This window comes from Thalia democratica, chromosome 5, assembly GCF_965202585.1.
Source record: "Thalia democratica chromosome 5, ktThaDemo2.hap1.1, whole genome shotgun sequence".
NCBI classification, from domain to species: domain Eukaryota; kingdom Metazoa; phylum Chordata; class Thaliacea; order Salpida; family Salpidae; genus Thalia; species Thalia democratica.
Window position 1 is genome coordinate 42185256 of NC_139169.1, and position 21942 is coordinate 42207197.

General features: G+C 24.8%; 2 protein-coding genes across 2 annotated transcripts; both read left to right on the plus strand.

The window, feature by feature from the left end:
• Positions 1-1356: 1356 nt before the first annotated feature.
• LOC145837161 (C-type lectin domain family 4 member K-like) lies at positions 1357-2718 on the plus strand. The gene is made up of 3 exons (XM_082944929.1): positions 1357-1425; positions 1614-1740; positions 2388-2718. The coding sequence occupies exons 1-3, from the start codon at positions 1380-1382 to the stop codon at positions 2674-2676; spliced, it is 462 nt and encodes a 153-aa protein (XP_082801055.1). The 5' UTR covers positions 1357-1379; the 3' UTR covers positions 2677-2718.
• Positions 2719-11715: 8997 nt separating this feature from the next.
• Positions 11716-13765, plus strand: LOC145835878 (uncharacterized). Its single transcript, XM_082943627.1, has 3 exons — positions 11716-12041; positions 12668-12926; positions 13327-13765. The coding sequence occupies exons 1-3, from the start codon at positions 11741-11743 to the stop codon at positions 13628-13630; spliced, it is 864 nt and encodes a 287-aa protein (XP_082799753.1). The 5' UTR covers positions 11716-11740; the 3' UTR covers positions 13631-13765.
• The last annotated feature ends 8177 nt before the right edge of the window (positions 13766-21942 follow it).

Genomic DNA, 21942 nt, shown 5'->3' on the forward strand with positions numbered 1-21942 from the left:
AATTTAAAGTAACATTTTCAAACATGTAATTGCATACGCAAATAAAAGCAGTAAAATCTACCTTATAGATTTATTTCTTAAGTTTTTAAATAGCAATAAAATTAACAAGTCTTTGTTAAATATAAAAGGTAAAGTTTTAAAGCATCAATAAAAACTGAAAAGAAAAATGTAACAATCAAATTATTATTGAAACTAAAACAATTTCAAAATATTTTGGTATTAGCCATTGACTTATAGATTTCAAAAATTTCTACTTACAACAATAAAGTATCTTTAAAAGCTTACTTTGTATTTTAGATTAGTTTATAAAGGTGTACTAATAGATAAAGTTTAATATATTATATGCATATATCTTTGTTGAATAAATATTAAGGAGAAAGTTATTCACGTTTTTTTCTTCTAAAAGCTTTTTGTGCAAAAGATATAAGTATAAAAAAAAGTTTCTTTTTTGTTATCTATTTTGTTCCAAAAAATAAAAGTATTTATGTATACAACAAATATATTAGTTTTGAAGCGTATTACAGACAATATAAAAAAGAAGGTTTGGTGTTTTAATTAAATTATTTGTTAAAACGTGAATTTTAAGAAAAAGGTTAATTTTCATTATTTATGTAAAAATTGAGATTTTTTTATCTAAAGAATCCTAGAAGAATTTAATAAAAAAACCTTTACCTGCATTATATTCAAAACTTAAACCTAAACCTAAACCAAAATTGCTGTTTAGAATAAAAGGTTTTTGAAAATATCTTAGAAATATATTTACTTTTCGATAAATCTTATTAAAAATTTTTTAAGCTTAATTTTATTAAACTCTTTCAAGGTACTTTAAAGCAGACTCAGTTTCGGTCAAAGACCGATTAAAATAGATAAGATTAAAATCTTTGACCGAAACTGAGTCTGCGTTAAAATATCTTGAAAGAGTTTAATAAAAATAATTTCTCCTCTAGAAGTTGAGATATTTTTATTAGTTTTCGAAAAATCAAAACATATAATATTTGTTTAAACTTATTAGTAATAACTTGGTATAAGATATGAAGCTTGTAAAAGATAGTACAGGTTGTATGAACTAAAAAGTATTACTTGCTTTTTGTGAAAAAGCTTTTGAAACAAGCTTAAACGTAATTGTTTTTAAATTTTAGCAGTTTCTTATTAATTTTATTAAAAAAAGTAAAGAAAACACTTCAAAAAGATCTGGAAAAGATTTAGTGAAAAAGGAAGATCTAGACAAAAGTCAGAATAAAACATCACGAAAAAATTTAATGTTGCTTTATTTTTTCCTCTTATTATTGATAATACTTTCTGGTTTAGTTTCTGTGTATTGGATCAGAATAGAAACACAACTAGACGAATTTAATGAAAAACTGGAAGATGTTTTATACATGATAGAAAGCACCAAGGAGTCTAAAACACATACTAATGATAAAAGTTAGCTTGTTTTAAATAACATAAAATGTGGAAGTATGATTATTTTTGAAATTAAGCTGATTTATATATTTTAAAGTAATTTTTTTTATAGAACTAGTTTTAAGGTTATAAAAAAATCCTACCAAACAAAAATTCTTTAGTTTAAATTTTGACAAGTAAAAAGTATAAAAGAGCCAAAAATTTTACAGCTAGATTTAAAATCAAATATTTTGTAACACCTAAACCTGGTAACTGGTTTGAATCTCAAAGAATGTGCGAAGAAAACGGAGGAAATTTGATTTCTGATAGTCTGAAATTAGAAATGGGATTAAAAAGGTTTTTGTTAAATTTTTCCATAAACCTCTTTTTATAACTTTTATAACAAATTAGTACAAAATATCTAACTATTCGAAAATATAAATTTAAGCGTTTGTTAGCAAAGATCCGAGCGAAACAAGTTCACTGGAATATATAATAGTAATAGCTTAAACAGTGTTCTTTTTTGTTACACTAACACATGTTTCTGTGTGTTAACAGGTTAACACCCTTCAACAGAGCTATTAAAATCAAGAAATTACTCTTGATGTTTTTGTTTTTCATAGCTCCGTTGAAGTGTGTTAACCTGTTAATACATAAAAATATGTGTTAGTGTAATAAAGAAAGAAAACTGTTTAATTTGTTATTTTTACAAAATATATATAAATATTTTACAATAAAAAATAGTGTGGTTACCAAAATTCTAAAATAGAACTATAATCTAACTTTTTTTTTTGAAAACATATAAGGAACAAGAATTACTTTTAATACTTAATGTTAAAAAAATCGAAACTCCATGTTTTTAACCTTTTAGTACATAACTGAAAAATAGACTACAGTAGAATTACTCACTAAAAAGTGTTAACATCATTTCTCAAACTTTTTACTTATAAACAGTCAAACCGAGGTAATGATGAATTGTAAAATACCTTTTATATTTTACGCAGTGAAGTGTTAAAAGCCATTAAGGAAAACAATGACAAGCACCTTTGGGTGGGAATAAAGAAAAAAGAGCACAAATGGCAACTCTTAGATGGCTCTTTCGACCAAGATTTGGTTCTAGATTGGTTGCCCGGTGAGCCTAACAACGACCAAAACGCTGGTGAAAATTGTGTTGACGTCATAGCAACAACGTTACAGATGAACGACGTCGATTGCAGCGAAACTTACACTAGTTACGCCGGTAAAGACCGTTATTGGGCGCACTATTACGGGTTATGCGAAGTTGCTCTCTAACCATTGTTACAACCAATACTTCATAAAACGTCATTTTTTAAAACTTACGCGTTACTGATTTGTCAAGAAAAATTCTATTTAACATACTTTTTATTTTATATCAGTTTTGTTTTACTTTTGCAAGATCAAAAAGTTTTCTGTCTTTTTAACTTTACAGTTGCACTAAAAAACAAGTTTTCTTTCACTTTGCGAATAATAAAGCTATACAAAATATGTAATAAAAGTTAAAACCATAATATCTTTTTGGCGATCATTTTCAATTTTTTAAGTTGCAGAAATTTTTTTACAGCATAGTTTTTCTTGGTTAAAAAATTTTGAAGAAAATAGAAGTGTTTTTATTTTTGATCTTATTAGATTATCTTAATTTTGATAAGTTCTATATTTTTAGATAACTTCCGGTTTGTTTCGAAATTAGAGTTAACAGTTTTACCTTCCATTGTACTAAACTTTTTTATAGATATTTTTTAAAAACCTATAAAATACTTTAGTTTTTCTTAAAAACCTTAGTTGTAGAAAAGTTAATATCATTTACAGCGGCTTAAGAAAAAGATAATTTATTGTAAAAATATAATTTAGTGGTAATACATTAAGCATTTAGTTTTTTTTTTGTTCACAAGCTAAAAAATTTTATGTATGATAGTTAGACTAATCTTATATTTTGTATACAACATTTTTATTACTGTTGTTTTAGTTTGAACCGTAGATAAGAGAACTTTATACTGGATAAACTAAGACTTACATTTAAAGTTTCTTTTTTATTGGTAACATAAATGTGTTAGGTTTTTTAATCTCAACTTTGAAATATATACATGTATAAAATGGAACTTTTTATATTAATATATGAATCTACTATAACAACAAACAGCAATTCGATAGTACTTTCAAACGACAATTGAACTAAACAATGTTTTATTCATGAGGTTTTGAAAAAAAATTGAAATTACTTTTAAAAGTTTAAGCTTTAAAGCAAAAAAAATTTTTCAAGTTTAAGATACAAAATCTTTTTAGCTTTAATAATTGTAAAAGCTTTTATAGTAGATAATTCAATCGAAAAATCTGTGTAAATTCTTATAAAATCACACAATATATTTGTCTAAGTTCAAAATTAGAAATATTTTTTCTACTTCAATGTAAATTTGAAGTTGGTAAATTATTTTAAACAAAGATTTTTAACCACTCTTATTAGACATTTATAACTTTTCCATAACAAAATTTAAGATTATGGTTTTAAACGAGTATTTGTCGTTATTAATTAAATTTAGTAGTTCTCAGCAGTTAAAAGATTTTAAGTATTTAATGAATAAAACATTTAGTTAAACATAATTAACTAAATATTCTTATTTAAAAAATAAAATTCAACTTTTAACCTAACAAAGTATTTCTTAAAAATATTTAAAAGTAAGCATAATTAAACTTTTTTTAAATAAAAAAAATTGTTGTTAGTTTAAGTTATGAAATTTGTTATCAAAAAGTTTATAAATAATCATTAAAAAAAATTTATACTTGACTTTTAATTAACAATTCTTGTGTTTTCCTTCTTGTTAATTATAACTATGCTGCAGTTCAACATAGAACTTTTTTAAAGGTAAGAGTTTTTTGTACTAACTTTTATTTTTATTTAGCCTATTTTTAAGTATCACTCATAATATTATGATTAAAAAAAATTTATTAAATAATTAGAACGCATTTTACAAGCCGAAGACAAAATTGATTGCCTGGTCTTTTGTTACCTGACTGGTTTGTGATTTAACAACAGTTTTAAGACATGCATTATTTCTGGTGCTGTACTTTTTGATAGAAATTTGTTTAGTAAACATTTATATAAGACAAAAAATAAACAATAAGTAGTTATTAATTTTGAAAAAAGCCATCGCTCAATTATAAAACAAACTTTAATTTCAGTTGTGCTCAGTCTATCTTAAAAAATACAATAGAATAGAAAATTTTTAATCATTACAATACAAAGAGTTAACTGTTTTATCAGAGAAATTATATTTTTGTAGTTGAATTTTTGTAATTATTTTTATGTTTCACATTCAAAAACTATCTTTTTATCTTTAAATAGGAAACCTAGATGTTGTAAACACTTTTATATTCCATAGATATATTTTTTGTTATAAGTTTCGACTTGCAGCTTTTGATATTTTTGTTTATTGAACGAAAAAAAAAGCACAAAATACGGTGCACAAAGAACTTTTCGGTTATCGAGTCGTACACCACTTGAACACCTTTTAACTTCTTGTCCAGGACAATACTGATTCTTCTGAATTACTATAGTTTTTATACCGTCATTAGAGGCCCAAAATTTACTTAGATGAATACAAAGTTTTACGCTAAGCTTTTTTGTTTTTGTTAGTAATCAACTAATGTTAATAGATTTCTTTTGCATAACGTAAAAATAAATTAATACTTACGCGTAGTTAAACATTAAAAAAAAAACTTTTTTGTAAAAATTAATATTATCTATATGTTAAGTTAAATAAAAACAATAAATTATTTAGAAAAGTTTTAGGTCATTTTATTGTCTATTTTTATTTGACAACTGTTTTTGTTTTACTCACAATTACTTAATAGGTTAGTTTTTGTTATTTAATTCACTTGCACTTTGAACTTCAACAAGTTTTCGTTTAGAATAAACTATTACTAAAATAAGCACTACATTGATTTTTTATTTCTATATTTATATTATTTAAATAAAAATTAGCAGTTTAAAACGATACTTGGGCATTATGATGCTTACGTATAAATATAAGCTTTGCGATAATTATTATTTTTGAATTGACACCATTTTAGAAAAGTCGTGAATACAGTTCCAGCTTTTTGTAATATAACTTTTTACGTCTTTTAAAAACTCATCAACCACAAAATTCTATATGAAAAAAAAACCCGACTGATGTTATATGTTAATTAAGTTTTTATACGATGCCTAAAAATGTTTCGAAAAATTTGTGTTTTTAATTAATTTCGTAACATAAGTTTTCTTCTTTAAAACTTTAAAAGCTATTTGTTTCTTAAAAAGCTACAAGTATTGTTTATCACAAATAATTAACTTAGTAACTTCTTTAAAACTAACGAACTTAATTAAATTAATGTTTAAAGTATCACAAAAATGTATATATTTTTGAAAATAGTTTAACAATGTTTTTTTTTAAGTCTATTACTTATTTTATTTTATGTAAAAGGAAGTTTAAAGTTTATTGCTGTTTGAAAAAATAAAAATAAAGACAGTTTTTAGTTTGTATATGAATTTATACTATATATATGGAGGTTAAACAACACTAATTCAAAGTTTTATTCTGTGAAAAATTAGCTTCTCAGAAAAAAAATTAAAAGAACACTTTAAACCATAAGATAAAATTTAGTTATGTCAACAATGTGTTATTTTATAAGTGTTGAGTTTTGCATTTGTTATATGTTATCTTTTTTTTATTTGATACCAGTCAAAACAACTCATAAGTTATTTCATAAAAAAATTTTTCAGGAAAGTACAATTTAACCAGCAAAAAATAATGTACTAGCTCCTAGACAATAAATCTATGTAGGTTAATTATTTAAACTATATTATAAAAGTATAGTGACACTAGCAAAATAGTTAAAGTTTAATTTAATATAAAATAGTTTTAACTGAAAAATACAACGATGAAAAAAAAAACTACCAAGTTTAAAATTGTTTCGAGTTTGATTTAACACTACCTTTAACTTTAAAACATTTTATCTAATATTTGTCAGCATTAGAAGATTATGAGTCAATTGTTATGCTTATAAGGATCTTCTTCTACTAATAGCTACTATATATTTTTTTTAATCATCGCTCTCAATTAAGAAATTTAAATTTGCCTCAAAATATTCTTTAAGAAGAGTGTATGCCAAAATATTCTTACATTTAAATACACCTACTATATGCTAATATGAGCAAGGTGCGGAATATAAGATCTCATTGTTCCTAATGTTTCTATGTTTGAAAAAAGCAGTGCAAAGCGCAAACATTTGCAGATCACAATTCGTTATTGTTGTTAGAAGTAAGAAGTTTAAACTGCCTGGAGCTTAAACGTTATCATGTGTTTTGTTGACGGCGAAGAATGTTTAACAACTTTTCTAGAAAGATATAAATAACTTACTTAAAATCTTTATGTTTAAAATTAACATTTATTGAAGGAAAATTTTAGTATGCAATTAAAAATATTAATAAAGAAATTAACTTTTTAAAGCAGATGACCTAAACCTATTTTAATCTATGCACAATAAAGTAGTTATGTCTGTAATTGTTAAACTTATTTTGATTTTACTACAATTGATTTGTTTGAAGTACGATTGAACAGTCTCAAAAAAAAAGACTGTATGGGTACTTTTATATATCAAATAATTTTTGATAAAATTTTTTTTTGTTACAGTGCGAAAACTTTGTTCAAAATAAAGCTTTAGTACACTCATTAGCAACAGTACAGACATACAGAGTTTTTAACATTTACAAAATAGCTTTTTTAACTAAAATATAACCAAAAAAATTTAAAAAGTAGAACTTTACATATTAAATTTTTAATTATTCAGATTTTATAAATAACTGACTAAATAAAAACTACCACCAGTATAGTTCTTTGAGCGCTACAAAAAAGATCTATAAAAACAACTTTAAATAAATTTTGCTAAAAAGGTCAATATAAATCAAACCAGTATGATAGAAGATGCCAAAAAGCTTATTTAATGTAATAAAGATATTGCAGTGATCATTAACATTTGTTTTAAAATTTAAATGAAGATTTAGTGTTTAACTTTGTTCAATTACTACTAACACGTACATTTAAATTATGAAATAAGTACGTTAAGGAAAAATATGAAACACAAGTTTGAAATAATAAAGTGAAACATTTTGAAAAATAGCAGCATTTGGCATTAAAATGTTAATTAAATAATTATTTAAGTTTTCAAAATATTTTTTTTATTCAAACTTGAATTTAAAAAGGTTTGTTTACTTTTATAATACAACAATTTTTATAAGACGTAAAAAGAATGTCAGTCATAACTGATTGGATAATGAAATTAACTTGAGAGTTAATGATGAATTTTTTGAAAGGTGTGGACTAATTAAAGCAAAAGCAACTTGCTACTCAATTACTTGATTAAAAATAAATTTTAAATACTTTAGCCTTTTGTTTCTCAAAGTTTAAATAAGTTCTTTTACCGTGCATAGAAAACTAAACATGGAATAAAAAATAATGCTTAAAGATTGTTTATAGAACGATAAAAAAAGCGCTCACAAAGTTTGGTCAAAGGACCTGGTGTACGAAAATACCTTTCGGTTATCGATTACAGTTGGTATAAATCCAATTTTTTAAACTATTTTTGATAATTTAAAAAGTGTTAAAATTTTAATTTTTTAGTATAAACAAATAAAATAAAAATATTTATTTAAATAAAAGTTTTTTTTATATACTTATTGTGTACGTAAAGCATTTGAAGGTTTAAAAACCCACTGATCTAACCAATAAAATAACATTATCAAAAAATTATTGACCTAACACCTAGTTTGAACGATTAAAACAGATAATTTTAATTTTAACAAACAATTACTAAAATAACAGTTGTCTCAATGAGTTAAAGTTCTCTAAACTTAAAAAAATAGACAGCAAACTAATATACAAATTGAATAATAACTTGTTTCATTAAAATATTTTTTAAGTGCTTTAAATCTAAGGATATCTAACTTTAAGAAAACTATGGCTTAGTTTTTTTCTTACTACATAAATACAATATATCTACGTTTTAGACTGATTTTATTCCGTGCTTTTACGGTTGTTACATACTTAAAAGCGTGAAATATTAAGTTCTTGAAAAAAATAAGGTCAAAAAGAAAACTGATTTTAAATTCGGGTTTATATCTTTTTGTTTTTTTTATCTTTTATGAATGTTTGAACAAATTTTAATGCAAGATTTTTAACTTTAAATACTTAATTGAGAATGCAACTAAAAGCATTATAAACTATTTTGTTTTTTATTATAAAAAGTAAATAAATAAAATTTGAGATCACCACTTTAAAACTATAAAAATGAAAACTCAAGTTGACAAGTAGTGTTTTTTCATTAAATAAAAAAATGTGATACTACAGGCAAACATAGTTAAAACTTGTATTTACGTAGAAGCTAGTATACTATCAATTTTTTTTAAATACGTAATTTACATGGTTTAAGTTTAGCCAGTACCTTGTTAAAAATTCTTTGTTTTTTATAAAAATATGGTTTTGTGGCTGTTTTAAACATTATTATAAACTTATGTTTGTATTGGTAAAAGGCGTGACTAGACTTTATCTGTTTGTAATATGCCACGTACTGCTTTCTTTTTTCTTTTTTTTAAATTGTCTAAGTTGACTTATTTTTATATATCATAAAAAGGTAGAGCATATAAGTTGGAAAAAGTTAGATATAGTTCCTTTCTTAGTGAATTTTTTATTCTGCATTTTTGTTTTTCAAACGAGAGAAACGTAAAGGATTAATCAAATGTCGAGAGAATAACAGATAGTAAAAATTTTTAATCAAAAACGCCTAATTTAAAAATCATCAATCAGATGTTTTTGTTTTAAGTTAGTGTTGCTTCATACTTAAGGTTTAAAACCAAACGATTACACTTATAAACTTATAACTTCAGATATTAGTTTATCAATAACAACTCAGGTGTTTAGTTAAATCAATCTAGTACAACTAAGTTTCAATGCTTAAGTGCAGATCCTTAGGTAGAAGGAATTTAAGAAAGTGATTTTTTAATGTTTTTTAAATGCGTTGTAACTTCATATTTAGACTATACCTCAAATAGTTTGTTTTTTTAATGACTTTTATACTAAAGTTTGCAAACATAACATTTTCATTTAACAAAAATAAAAAAATGGTTAGAACCATCAAAAAATCAGTCTCAGTCTTATACACACATTGAAAAGAGATTTTTTGTTTATTAAAAACAAACACTTTCGATTCTGTGAAAAAAAATATATATACTAGCAACTAGAGAAATTTAAATACCAAAAATTAGATATTTTTAGTTGAAAATTTAAAATAAGACTAAAACAGAAAAATACTGTTTTACTAAAATACTGAATATTATACTTTTACTTCTAAATTAATAGAACACTTATACTTGAGATTAGTCAGTAAAGTTTTATTTATTTTTTTCAATTTGAGATGCTGAAAAAAAAAACTTTATAAAATTATTTTTGTTTACTGTAACTATTTTTATACGAGCGTCAACTTAGCTTGAGAGCGTTTTTTAGGAACTTTATAAAAATGTCCAAACTTAAGACCCAATTATGTCCTTATCTTAATAGATAATTAAAAACTCTTTTTTTTTCTAAAAAACGGTCCTTTGTCTTTAATTAAAAAAAAAACATTGAATTGGGGTTTGACTTTTTGAATAGGGCCCCTTTAAAATTTTTTTGTTTTTTTTTTAAGTTTTTTATTTATACAACCTTTTCTTAGAAAATATTTTTTTTTTTAACCATACTTATTAAAATGAGTTTAATGATGCTATAAACTATTTTTTTCAATTTTTTTTTCAATAATTTTTTGTTTACCATAAGCCTGAATAAACTTTTCAGAAAAATTCCAGTTTTGCACGATTTTCGTTTTTCATATATACAACCTTTTATGCAAAAGTAAAATATTTTTTTAGTAATCTTTATTTTTAACAGACTTGTATAGTTATGTTTTATGATGTAGTGATATTTTTTTCCCAGTTTTTCATTGCTTTTAAAATATATGACCCATACAAGTTTTACCTAAATTCTTAGCAACGCTATTTGAGGGATTTCTTGCTCAAGTGCTAAGAATTAAGGTAAAACTTCTATGGGTCATATATTTATGTGGGCATTCCGCCTCTTAGTAAAGCTGTTCATAGTTTGTCCAATGTATAAATTTTTACATGTAGCTGCATATATTCCATAATTTTTGAAATTTAAATGTTGTTTAATTTTCATATATTGTATTGTTTTATTATAACATATCATACTTTTATTATAATTTCCAAAATTTCCACATAAGGCACACTTTCCACATTCAGCTGTTTTGTTTTTTTTTTTTTTTATTGTTTTTGTTTATTAATATATTTCTCAGTGTTTTTGGTCTCTTATAAGTTAATCTTAATAGTTTTATATTATTACATTGTTCTTTTTTGTTAAAGTTTATAATATTTTTAAAGCTGGTTGCCCAAGTCATTTTGTTCTGATTGTTTTTTGTTATTTGTTTTAAGATCTTTGTTACATACGTCATCTAATTCATTAAAGGTATTATTAATTAATTTCTTACGAAAACTTGATCTACTGCATTTTATTTTTAAGTTAATTAATGCATTTTCATAATCTTTTGATTTTTCATTTAATTTTTTAAGTCTTTTAGCTTCTGATAAAATTATCCCTCTAAAAACATGTGTTGGATGGTAAGAATTTTCATTCAAATTTTGCTGATTTTGCTGTGGGTTTAGTGTTTTAACTCGTTTATTTCAGAGCTATTTATTCTGTGTAAGATATCAAAAATTCCAGTTCTTTTCCTTCTTATGTAGTTGAGGCTTTTTTAAATTGTAGGTTTAAATCATGAGTTCGAAATTTTTTGTTGAGTTCTTCTTGAATAAAGTTTAATTTATTTGCGAGGCACAAAAATAATGTCGTCTATGTATCTTTTATAAATGTAACAAGTTTCTCTAGTTGCTAACATTTTTTTTTGTTTTCTACAGAATTGAAAATGTTTGTTTTTTAATAAACGAAAGATCTCTTCTAAGTGATGATTCTCAGTATAAGACTAAAAACTGATTTTTTTATGGTTTTATCCATTTTATATTTTTCGTTAAGTTAAATTAATCTAATACAACTAAGTTTCAATGCTTAAGTGCAGATCCTTAGGTACAAGGAATTTAAGAAAGTCATGTTTTTAATGTCTTTAAAATGCGTTGTTACTTTATAGTTAGACTATACCTATTATAATTTGTTTTTTTTTATAACTTTTATACCAAAACATTATTAAATTTTTTATACAAAAGTTTGCACATATAACATTTTCAGTTCTTAAAACAGTTTTGTTAAAAAGGAAAATGTTTCGAAAGGATGTCGAAATGTATCATCAGTTTTCTGAAAAAAACTCTGCTAAGCTATCTACAAATAAGAAAAAAAGTAAACGTGTCAAATTCCAGTACACAATATTGACACTTGTATCGTTGATCATTTTACTTTCCGTATCAGTAACCGTTATGTGGATCACAGTTCAAGCTAAATTCGATCAAGTTTACAAGGATTTACGAATTGTTTCTTCTATAAAAGAAGATATTGAATATATTGAGCAGTTACAATACTTTTTGAATAAACAAGTTAATGAAGAAAATCCAGCAGCCTTAAGTAAGTACTATTATAAACATATAACAGTAAAAAGACAATTTAATACTTTGAGTTCATTACTTTACACTGTGTTTCATGCAAGAAGCGTTGATCACAATAAAAATTAGATGGACTCTAGATAAAACTAGAAGTTTATCTTTGAGGTAAGATAATGATAACAAGTACTACTTGACTTTGTGATTGGACCATTATGGCAACTCTGTCGGGCCGTACTTTGCTTATCCGTATAATAATTGTATTAGAGGACTTCATTTATAAAAAAAGTAACATATATACAAGGAGTAAGCAAGCTGCAGTTCGAAAATCTAAAATATACAGCCCGGGGTGTAGTTTTCAGCTACAGACATACTTTTTAAAACTAGTAAAAAAAGTGTGCTTTAACCATACTATCACTATCTTTACTTAATACTAATTTGTACTGCTTTGTTATTGCTTTTTTTTATTTTATTTTTGTTTGAAAATAGTATTTTGTACTTATTACTACATTCTTTTTTTATTACAACTGCGGGCTGTGAAAGACTTTTTTATAAAAAATATAACTAACTTTAATTTTACTTTTTTTTTCTGATTTCATAAATAAAAATAAGTTTGCACAGTAAGAAACTTACCTAATACAAAATTAAAAGGTCAAGTAAAACCAGAAGAAATACCTGAAACACAAAAACTTAGCCCAGAAACTCCGTATCCTGCATTAAATAAAGATATACTGACTAAAATAATAGAATCAGCTACTGATTTACAGCCAGAAGAAAACACAACTCATTCAAATTTAAATTACTTTATTACACCTCGACCTGGTAACTGGTTTGATTCTAAAAGAATGTGCGAAGAAAAAGGAGGAAACTTGATTTCTGATAGCCTGAAATCAGAAAGGGGATTAAAAAGGTTTGTGTCTAAATAAAATTTCATCTTGAGAATTTTCAAACCAAAATTTATCAAAATATCTGTTAAAAAGTTTTCTAAATACTTTAAAACTTGTTAATAAAATTCACTTAGTTTACTATTAAGCCCTAAATATCCAAATGCATTTTAAGTTTGCTGTTCAAACAAAGTTTAAACTTTTTTACTTCGTAATTTTACACTATGTTGAAAATGAACTTAATTAATTTTTGTACTTTTTGAAAACCAACTTAAATGTAAACTTAATTCACATTCAAAGTCATTATGGTACGAACATAAAAGCTGTATTGTTGTAACTTGAGGTAGATTATTTTCTATTAGTGTTATTAATTACTAAGATATTTGACAATAGTTAATGTGGTGTTGTTACATTTTACTACCACAGTGAAGTGTTAGAGGCGATCAAAGCAAACAATGACAAGCATCTTTGGGTCGGAGTCAACAAAAACAACTATCAAAACCAGTGGCAACTTTTGGACGGTACCCCAGGTGAAGACTGGGTTCTGGGTTGGCACCCAGGTGAGCCTAACGATGCCATGTACAACGGGGAGAACTGCGCCCACGTCATAGCAACTACGTCACAGATGAACGATGCCAGTTGCTACGAAACTTTTATCAGTTGGAATTATGATAGCAGATATAAAGCATATTATTACGGGTTGTGTGAAAAAGCATTGCAACTGGACTAGACGAATAATTTGTTCTATAAATTTTTTTAGTACGTACTTAACTCGTTATCCACATTTGATTTTAGTTGCTATAATCGTAACATGTAGCAGAAGTGTAAAAATGTTTAAGAAACTAATAAAATAAAGTTTTACTCATTTCTATACTTGTTTAAAAACATTAAAAATTACAAATTACATTATAAATAAAACATATGTTTATCTTAAATTTCTATGTTTTTTTTAGCGTTCAACCAATAAAAACACTTCAAAAAACAAATATTTGTTAACAAAATTTTTTAACTTTTTTTGCAGTTTGCTTTATTAAATACTTAATCTCAAAACTTAGTTAAATTACAAATGGAGATTTAAGTAATAAGTATAAAGTTAAATACTTTTAGGTCCTTAACACCTGCATTTCAATGTTTTAGGTATGAATGAGTAATTATTTTAACTTGATTTGGTAGTAAATCTTCAACTTTTTGATTCATTTAAAAATTTTTATTTTAGTTTTTATTTAGTAATTCAACGAAAATTTTATACTAAATGAGGAATAAGTATTTTTTACGTAAAAAAATGTTTTTAAAAGCTTAAAGCGGTAAACTTGCCAGTTCATTTAAACTTTTTGTTAAATTTAAGCATTCATTTAATTTTGACTTGTATGGTACTAAGTAAAAAGCTCTGTGCACTAAAACTGAAATGTTAAAATATAATAGCGTTTTAACTATAAGCGTAAAACTGTTTAAGTGCTATCAATTATTATAAAAAGATTTTAACCGAAAAATTTATAACTCTATTACTTTCATCTTACTATATAACTTATAGTTACTTGTAAAACGTAACTTATAATCCTTTATCATTAAAAACGTTAAGTACTTATAAAATTTCACTGGGTTACGGTTCTAATCTTACCAACATTTAAAAATATATGTATTAAGTACTGTTTCAAATTTAACTCACTGGTTTAATTAATTTTTGTAAACCAGTTCAGCTTTTAGGACGTTATTTTTTATGAAACTTAGCTGTCAAAATTATGATATAGATATGATTTTTTAACACTCCGAAACGATCAAACTAATTTAGATAATACGAACTTGTAGAAACATAAGTACTTAAATTCTTCATGAAAATTTGAAAGCAAACAAATAAAAATATTTTTATACTTAGATGTTTTTTTACCTGAATGTTTAAGTCCATATATCAATTAAACTTTAAAAACGCATTACCTATCTAGAAGCTTTTATAAGCTTTTAAATATATTTTAACATTTCATACAACTGACTAAAAATTAACTCTTTATTGTTCATTGTATAGTAAAACTATTTATATTCTTGGGATCTGGCTGGATTTTATATTTAAAAAAGATTAAGATACAAGTATTTGAAGAGATTAAAAGTAATTTTTATATGTTAACAAAACTTCTAGAATCTTCTAGAAGTTTTGTTAACATATAAAAATTACTATCAAAATAATTATTTAAATATTAATTACTATTAAATTATAAACTACTATAAAATTTGTAAATCTAGATTTACGAAACAGTTTATAACATAAAGTTCCTTTAAAAGACCAAGCATAAACAAATCCACTTTGTTAGAAACTCTTACAAATTGTAGTTAATGTATTTTGTAAAGGTTTTTAAGTAATTATGTAAAATTTTTAGCAGCTATTTAAGTTACATAAATTGTTAGTAACAAATCGAAAAACAAACATTTAACTTTTATTTAATAGGCATATGTTTTCTTTAATTGGATCAAAATAACCATGTTGATGATTCATAGTATTTTTTCATGAAAAATTTAGAATCACTTTATTTTACGGTTTTAAGTCTTGACTAAACTACCTTTTTTCTAAGTCAATCAAGCTTTGTGTAATATAAAAAAGTTAAAAATCTTGTCTACTCGTCGGGGTAGATGTGACAGACTTTGTACGTATTGGGCCAGATAGACTTCTTCGGGCCGCTATACTTTTGCAAATTTATAATAAAAAGATCTTTTGATTTAATTAGCATGAAATTATAATAATATAAACATGAATTCGGCCCCACCATTCTCAGTTTAGTTTATATCATAAGTTTAAGTAAAACAACTTTCTAACAGGTAATAAAACAAATAGTCGCGGACCATACCTTAATTATAAGAAGTATGGTTTAATTCATTAGCTATAACATAACTAAAGGTAATAAACTACTAAAATTTTACATTTTGACTGAAATTCACCAAAATTTGTCTTTAAAAATGTAAACTGTCTGGATCCAGCCGGAACTCAATTTGAAAAAAAAGATCCTGATCGGGTAGATCACTAATTTTATTTTAATTTGCACGACTATTTTTAAATGTAAGCTATACTGACTTACAAAGAGAGTATTTATTTTTAATGACTTAAGTTTTAAGAAAGAGTCGGTCGAGTTATAGAAAAAATTGCAAATTTTGTTCTTTTTAAATTATAAAATTCGGTGAGGCAAGCTTACCTTTTTAACTTGCACACATTAGTTAATTTATGAAAACTTTATAATAAATATAACTTATGAATTTAACTAGACTATAAGAAAAAATATTAATTTTTCCGTTGAATCTTATGCTTATCCAACAGCACTTAAATGTCAAGAAAATTAACCTTCTATATTTATCTATTTTAAAAATTTACAAAACACAACTATATCTTTTATAAAAGGAACCTTTTTTTTTGATACTTTTTATTCAATGTAAAACACATTAATGTTAAGATGGTCATAAGAACAATGTAATTAACATTAATAGTCTACCACCTCTACTGGTTTACTGATGTTTGGTGCCTGCATATGCCTCAAAATATTCTTTAATGTAATTACTTTTTTATTTTAGTTTTTGTGCTTTTATATCAAGTAAGGTGTAATTATTTTTGACTTTTTTAATCTTGGTTACCAATATTGGCTTAATTTGTAATATGTTAATAACAAGGTTATGGGTTAACATAGATAATTTTGTGGCTTGCACGTATAGTAAAGAATTCAATTTTTCAGGCTTAATTTTTTTTTTGTGTATTCTTTTAAATATTTTAATCTCTTTTTTTCATTCAATCCTATGTGGACTTGGGTTTGTTTTAATTATTAAACTAAACTTTGTATAAAACAATTTCTTTTCTGTATTTGCCTCAATTTAGAGATCATTTTCTTTCTTTTTTTTTCTTCTTATATTTTTCTGTTGTTGGTTATCATCATCAGTTTTTTTTTTACTGCTTTTTGTAAACATCTCAATTTTTAACATAACAAATATTACTAAGTTTTCTGTTACTCTTATAAAAAATATTGTGTAGTTTGTTTTCTTTTTCAAAAATTATTGTTCTCTCGGTAAAGATATGTTTTAAAGTTTTTGATAATTTACTTGCTGAAAAGTAAATTGTTCTATATGTATTTTTCTTTACTTTTGTTATTCAAAATTTTATCTACCCATATTATGCTTTCGTATGGAATATGTAAACCAAAACTTAAAAAACAACTTATGCATATGAGTTTTACTCTGCACGACATAAGTTTTATAACTAGTATTTTATTAGTTGTTTAAAATATATATTTTGTTGTAACTTTAAAGATTAGCTAACAACTTCTTAGCAAAAAATAAAACTATCAAATATAAACTTACAAATTCATATTTTTATGTGGTTTATGCATAGTTAATTTTAATTTGTTATAAAATTATGCAAACGAAGTATAGAACAATTTTTTTGTTTTAAACTACCTCTTTCGGTGAGGTAACCTGCCTTTTTAACAAAGTTTTCACTGATTTTAAAAAAAAACTGTTTGATATATTAAACACCATTTGCTGCATAAATGTATGAGTTTAATTGTTATTATCATTAGATATTTATGATACAAACTTTTTCAGCATATGTCGTTATCAATAAATCAGATTAATTTAGAATTACTAAGTGAAAAAAGAGTTTGAAGAAGAGGAAAAAGGTATGATTACATATACAAATAAGTAAACAAATGCAAAATTTTAACTTGATGATAGGAAACAAAGTGAAATAAAAATGTGCTCATAATTAAGTTTTTAATAATGTTGCTTTACCATTTGGATGTTATCTGGGCATTTAACTTATGCTTTTGTCCTTCGATTATTATTCAAGGCAGTAAATTTTACTCTTCTTTCATCGTATTAAAACTCTAAAGCTTTGTATGACTTCAGAGTTTTAGGAATAATAGCATTTTTAAACAGGCGATTAAGTATTTTCTGTTCAACAGTGTTCTCAATGTCTCTAATACGAAGGAGATGCTCTTATCAGCAGATTAAGTCTACCTATAAATGACAATGGCGTCAAATACTTCCGAGCATTTGCTTAAATTGCTGAAGTAGTCAGACACTTTTTTTGCTGGTAGTAAATATTTTCTTCTTTAAAACTTCTACAACTGCAATTAAGTAAAGTCTTACTTAGGTCATGCTTAAATCTAAAAAACCAATGTTTAAGTCTTACTCTAAGTCTAAGCTAACAAAATAAAATTTTATTTATTTTAACATCTAAATTACTTTATTTTTCTCAAGTAAGAAGTCTAAAGCCTACAAAAAAAAAACAGAAAAAGTTTGAAACGACTGTTTGTTTATGTTAAAATTTTGTAGTTGTTTCCGCTAATGATTTTTTATAACTGATGAGATAAACTTAAAATATACTAATTTTTTTAATACCACCCTAGTTTAACAAATCCTAAAACTAATTATGTTTTACAACTAAAGTTGTTTTTATTTTAAACAAATAAATTTGATATTGGTATTTTTATCAAACTGAATATACATTTTATTAAAAACAATTTTCTATAAAGTTTACAATGCAATCCTACATGGTACAGCATTAAGCAAAAAACAAACAAAACAAGGTGTTTTTAAATTTTATAAATTTAGTTCATTGTTTTTTCGTAAAGCTGAATTTGTTTAGATTTTTACAGTATTGTGGAAATAGTGTTTTGATAAACCTTGTAGTTAACTAATGTAAAAACGACCTAAATTATATTTTTTTACTTTATCTAACTGGGTTAAAGTCGATACCTTTAAAAGTATAGCTTGCTATTTTTGTTTCATAACTTGTATATTGGAGAAAAGTCTTTAGCGTTTTACAAATAGATCTACTAAATATTTTAGAAGTTTATTAAGAGAGAGTTTTAGATTTTACTTATAAACTAAATCAAGCTAATAGTTCAAAAGCAAACATTTACAGCTTATAAATTTAAGTTAACATAAAAGTTTGATCAAACCACTTCGATCATCAGACAACAAGCTTTCGATAGACCTGGGTTTCCTTCTTATTGAAACTCGTCAGTCAGTCGCAACCGAAAACTTGCAGTCAATCAAACTTTTATGTCAACTTGAGCTTGTCTCACGGCATACGAATGTCCAGGCTTAGGCTCTGTAGACTTTTGCCGATGTCTTCTTTAATCATATAAATTTAATGATAAATATAACGAGCTAACGTTCAGGATTTACTTTGTTAATGATTTTTGTACACTAAAGCTGATTTTTACTCATAATTAACATATTACAATTAAAATTATCATTAAAGCAAAAAGTACAAACAACAGAAACGATTTTCACTGCAGCTCATAAGATAAATTTTTGTATATGTTGAAATAAATGACTGATAACTAAAATAGTACAAAAATGTAGTGAACAATCAAAATAAATACTCGATCCTATAAGTAATACTAAATCAATTTAAACTTAAACCAAGTAATTTAGTAACTTAAACAAATTGGTGTTAATTTAAACAAATATATTACAAAAATTAACGAAAAAGGCGTAAAAACAATCAACTATAATCAAGGTTGAAAACTAAATGGTTGTGTAATCGATTTTCTTTATCATTAATCTTTACTACTAAGTATTGAAAATTTACTCAAGTCATAACTCTCGAAACATTCTGATATATTAATCGAATACTGTTCTATTAGAAGCTGCACGACTGAGTTTTGTTTATTTTCAAACTTATTTTTAGATCATTATTTTAATTCAAGATTTACAGAAATTTTCCGTGTTAACGACTTTTGATTAACTGTGGTATTTTGTCTTCTAATAAACATGAAATTGTTCAAATTGATGAGCCCTTTGGATGAAACTCGGTATTGCATTAATTTTTTTACTTTATTGAACTACAAAAAAACAATTAAAAGTTTGATCTAAGGACCTAGAAAAAACCTTTTGGTTATCGAGTCATACTCCCCGGATTATTTTAATTTCATCATTTTAATTTTATATCTAGTAATGTAATAATTGACTATTTAAATGCATTTTATTGAGGTGATAAATTTTATTTTGTTGTTATATTGTTCAAGTAAGATACAAAAGCAAAGTAGTTTGGCAGAATAGAAAATAGTCAAAGTTTCTAAAATAGCATAAAAACTGTTAATGTCTTAAATTATCTTAATAGATCTTTAATAGTCAGCATATTCTGCAAACTGGTGAAAGTTATTTTATTTGCAAGATATAATGTGACGTAACTTTAAAGTGGTATCAACGGTTAGAACTAAAGTTTGGTTTTGAAATACATAGTAAAACTTTATAAATTGAATATTAACTAAAATATAAACTAAACTTTTTGCATTTATCAAATCTAAGAAGAAGATTAAGAAGGTTAAAAGGTGATGATTAAATTGCAAAAAAGAACGCTGTATTATATAATAAAGTTGTTTACTTTTTACTTATAAAGTAATTTAATATCTAAAGCCGTTACACAAACTAAACGAAAAAATACTTTTTTTGCAATTTAAAAGGTTAAATTTAGCTTGTCTGTATATAATTTGTATAAACAAACAGTAATTCTGCTAAATAAAATTATTTTTGTTAAAACTAATAACTCCAATATTAGTTAATTTCGATTTCACTTTTTGATTTAGTTTTCAAATGAAATTAATATTTAAAGTATTTCAATTGTTAACTTTTTATGAGCCCGAATTTTCTTCTCATGTGTTCTAAAAGATAATAACTGCTTAATTATGATTTATAGCAGCTTCTTAAAAATTATCAAGAAAATATTTTTTGTTAATTATATCACAGCTTTAAACAAACTTAGAAAATAATGGAGAATCAACAAAAAGATCTTAAAAGCCATCAAGAAAACCCTACTAAACGCGTGAAAATTATTAGTGAATCGGAACATGATGCGGAAGTTTTTCGGATATTACGTCATAATGGTAGGTTAGACAGAGAAGATCGAATAATAAGGAGAAAATCAGAAATTAGTGTTGGAACAATAAGCGATAAAGAGAACGGTAAACAATCATTTAAGGTTGTGGAAAGTGTTTAGTTTACAAATCTTTGTATAATCTTAGTACTGCTTGATAATATAGCTTCTATCTTAAAGAATTTTTTTTAATGTATAGCGAATGTTTTCATGGACGTAGACTTTTTTAGTCCGTAGTTGTAAAATTTAATTCAAAAAATACACAGATATCACGCTTTTGTGACGCTATCAGTTGCAATCTTTTCTTGATTACTTTTGCTTGGACTATTTTGTTTTTCATGATCACTTTAACTCTACTTGCGCATCACAATCAGAACCCAAGAGAAACTGAGACAGACTCTTGGGGTAACATCTGTGGCTTTGACAATGAAAGAAACAAAAACCCAAAAATCCAGTTTTCAGGAAAGAATATGACGTCACAGCCATTTCTGTTTCTGTTCGAAAATACCGAGCTGAACGATGTAGTTGACCAAAACAACGCTAAACCTCAGAATCATGTTAGGCTGTGCGTAAAAAAATGTGTAAGCAAGATAAGAACTTGTCGGCAAGTTTTATTAGAAAACGGTTATTCTAATTTGACAGAAAACTTAGTTAGAAACAAAGCCTGCGTTCAACCTTACCAACTCATCTTGCCACAGTACGAAATAAAAGAAACGTGTAAACCAAAGATTATTTCACTGGTTAGTAGTTTATATTAAAAAGTTTTGCAAACGTATTTTTATGAAGATTTTTGTGAAAATATTTATAAATCGAATAACAATACTTGAGTTTAGTTAAAATTTTATATAGTTGAACTTTTAAAACAAAATTACTTTATTAATAAGCTGCTTTGTAAAACGCAAAAAAATAAATAAATCTATTAAAAGTAATAAATTTATCTAAAAATAAGATTCTAAGACAATACCACTGTTAAATTTCAGGACTTTTTGTCTACTATAGTAATGTTTAGTTAAAATTTTATCTATTGCTCATGATAAAAACCAAAAATTTTATTTTAACATTTTTTTTGTAATATTAGTTTAGCTGAAAAGTACACCAACTTAGATTAGTTCTCATAACAATTTTCTAGTACAAAAGGTGTTTTTTTTTAACAGAGCACTAACAAGCCTATCATTTACAAGTTTTGGTCG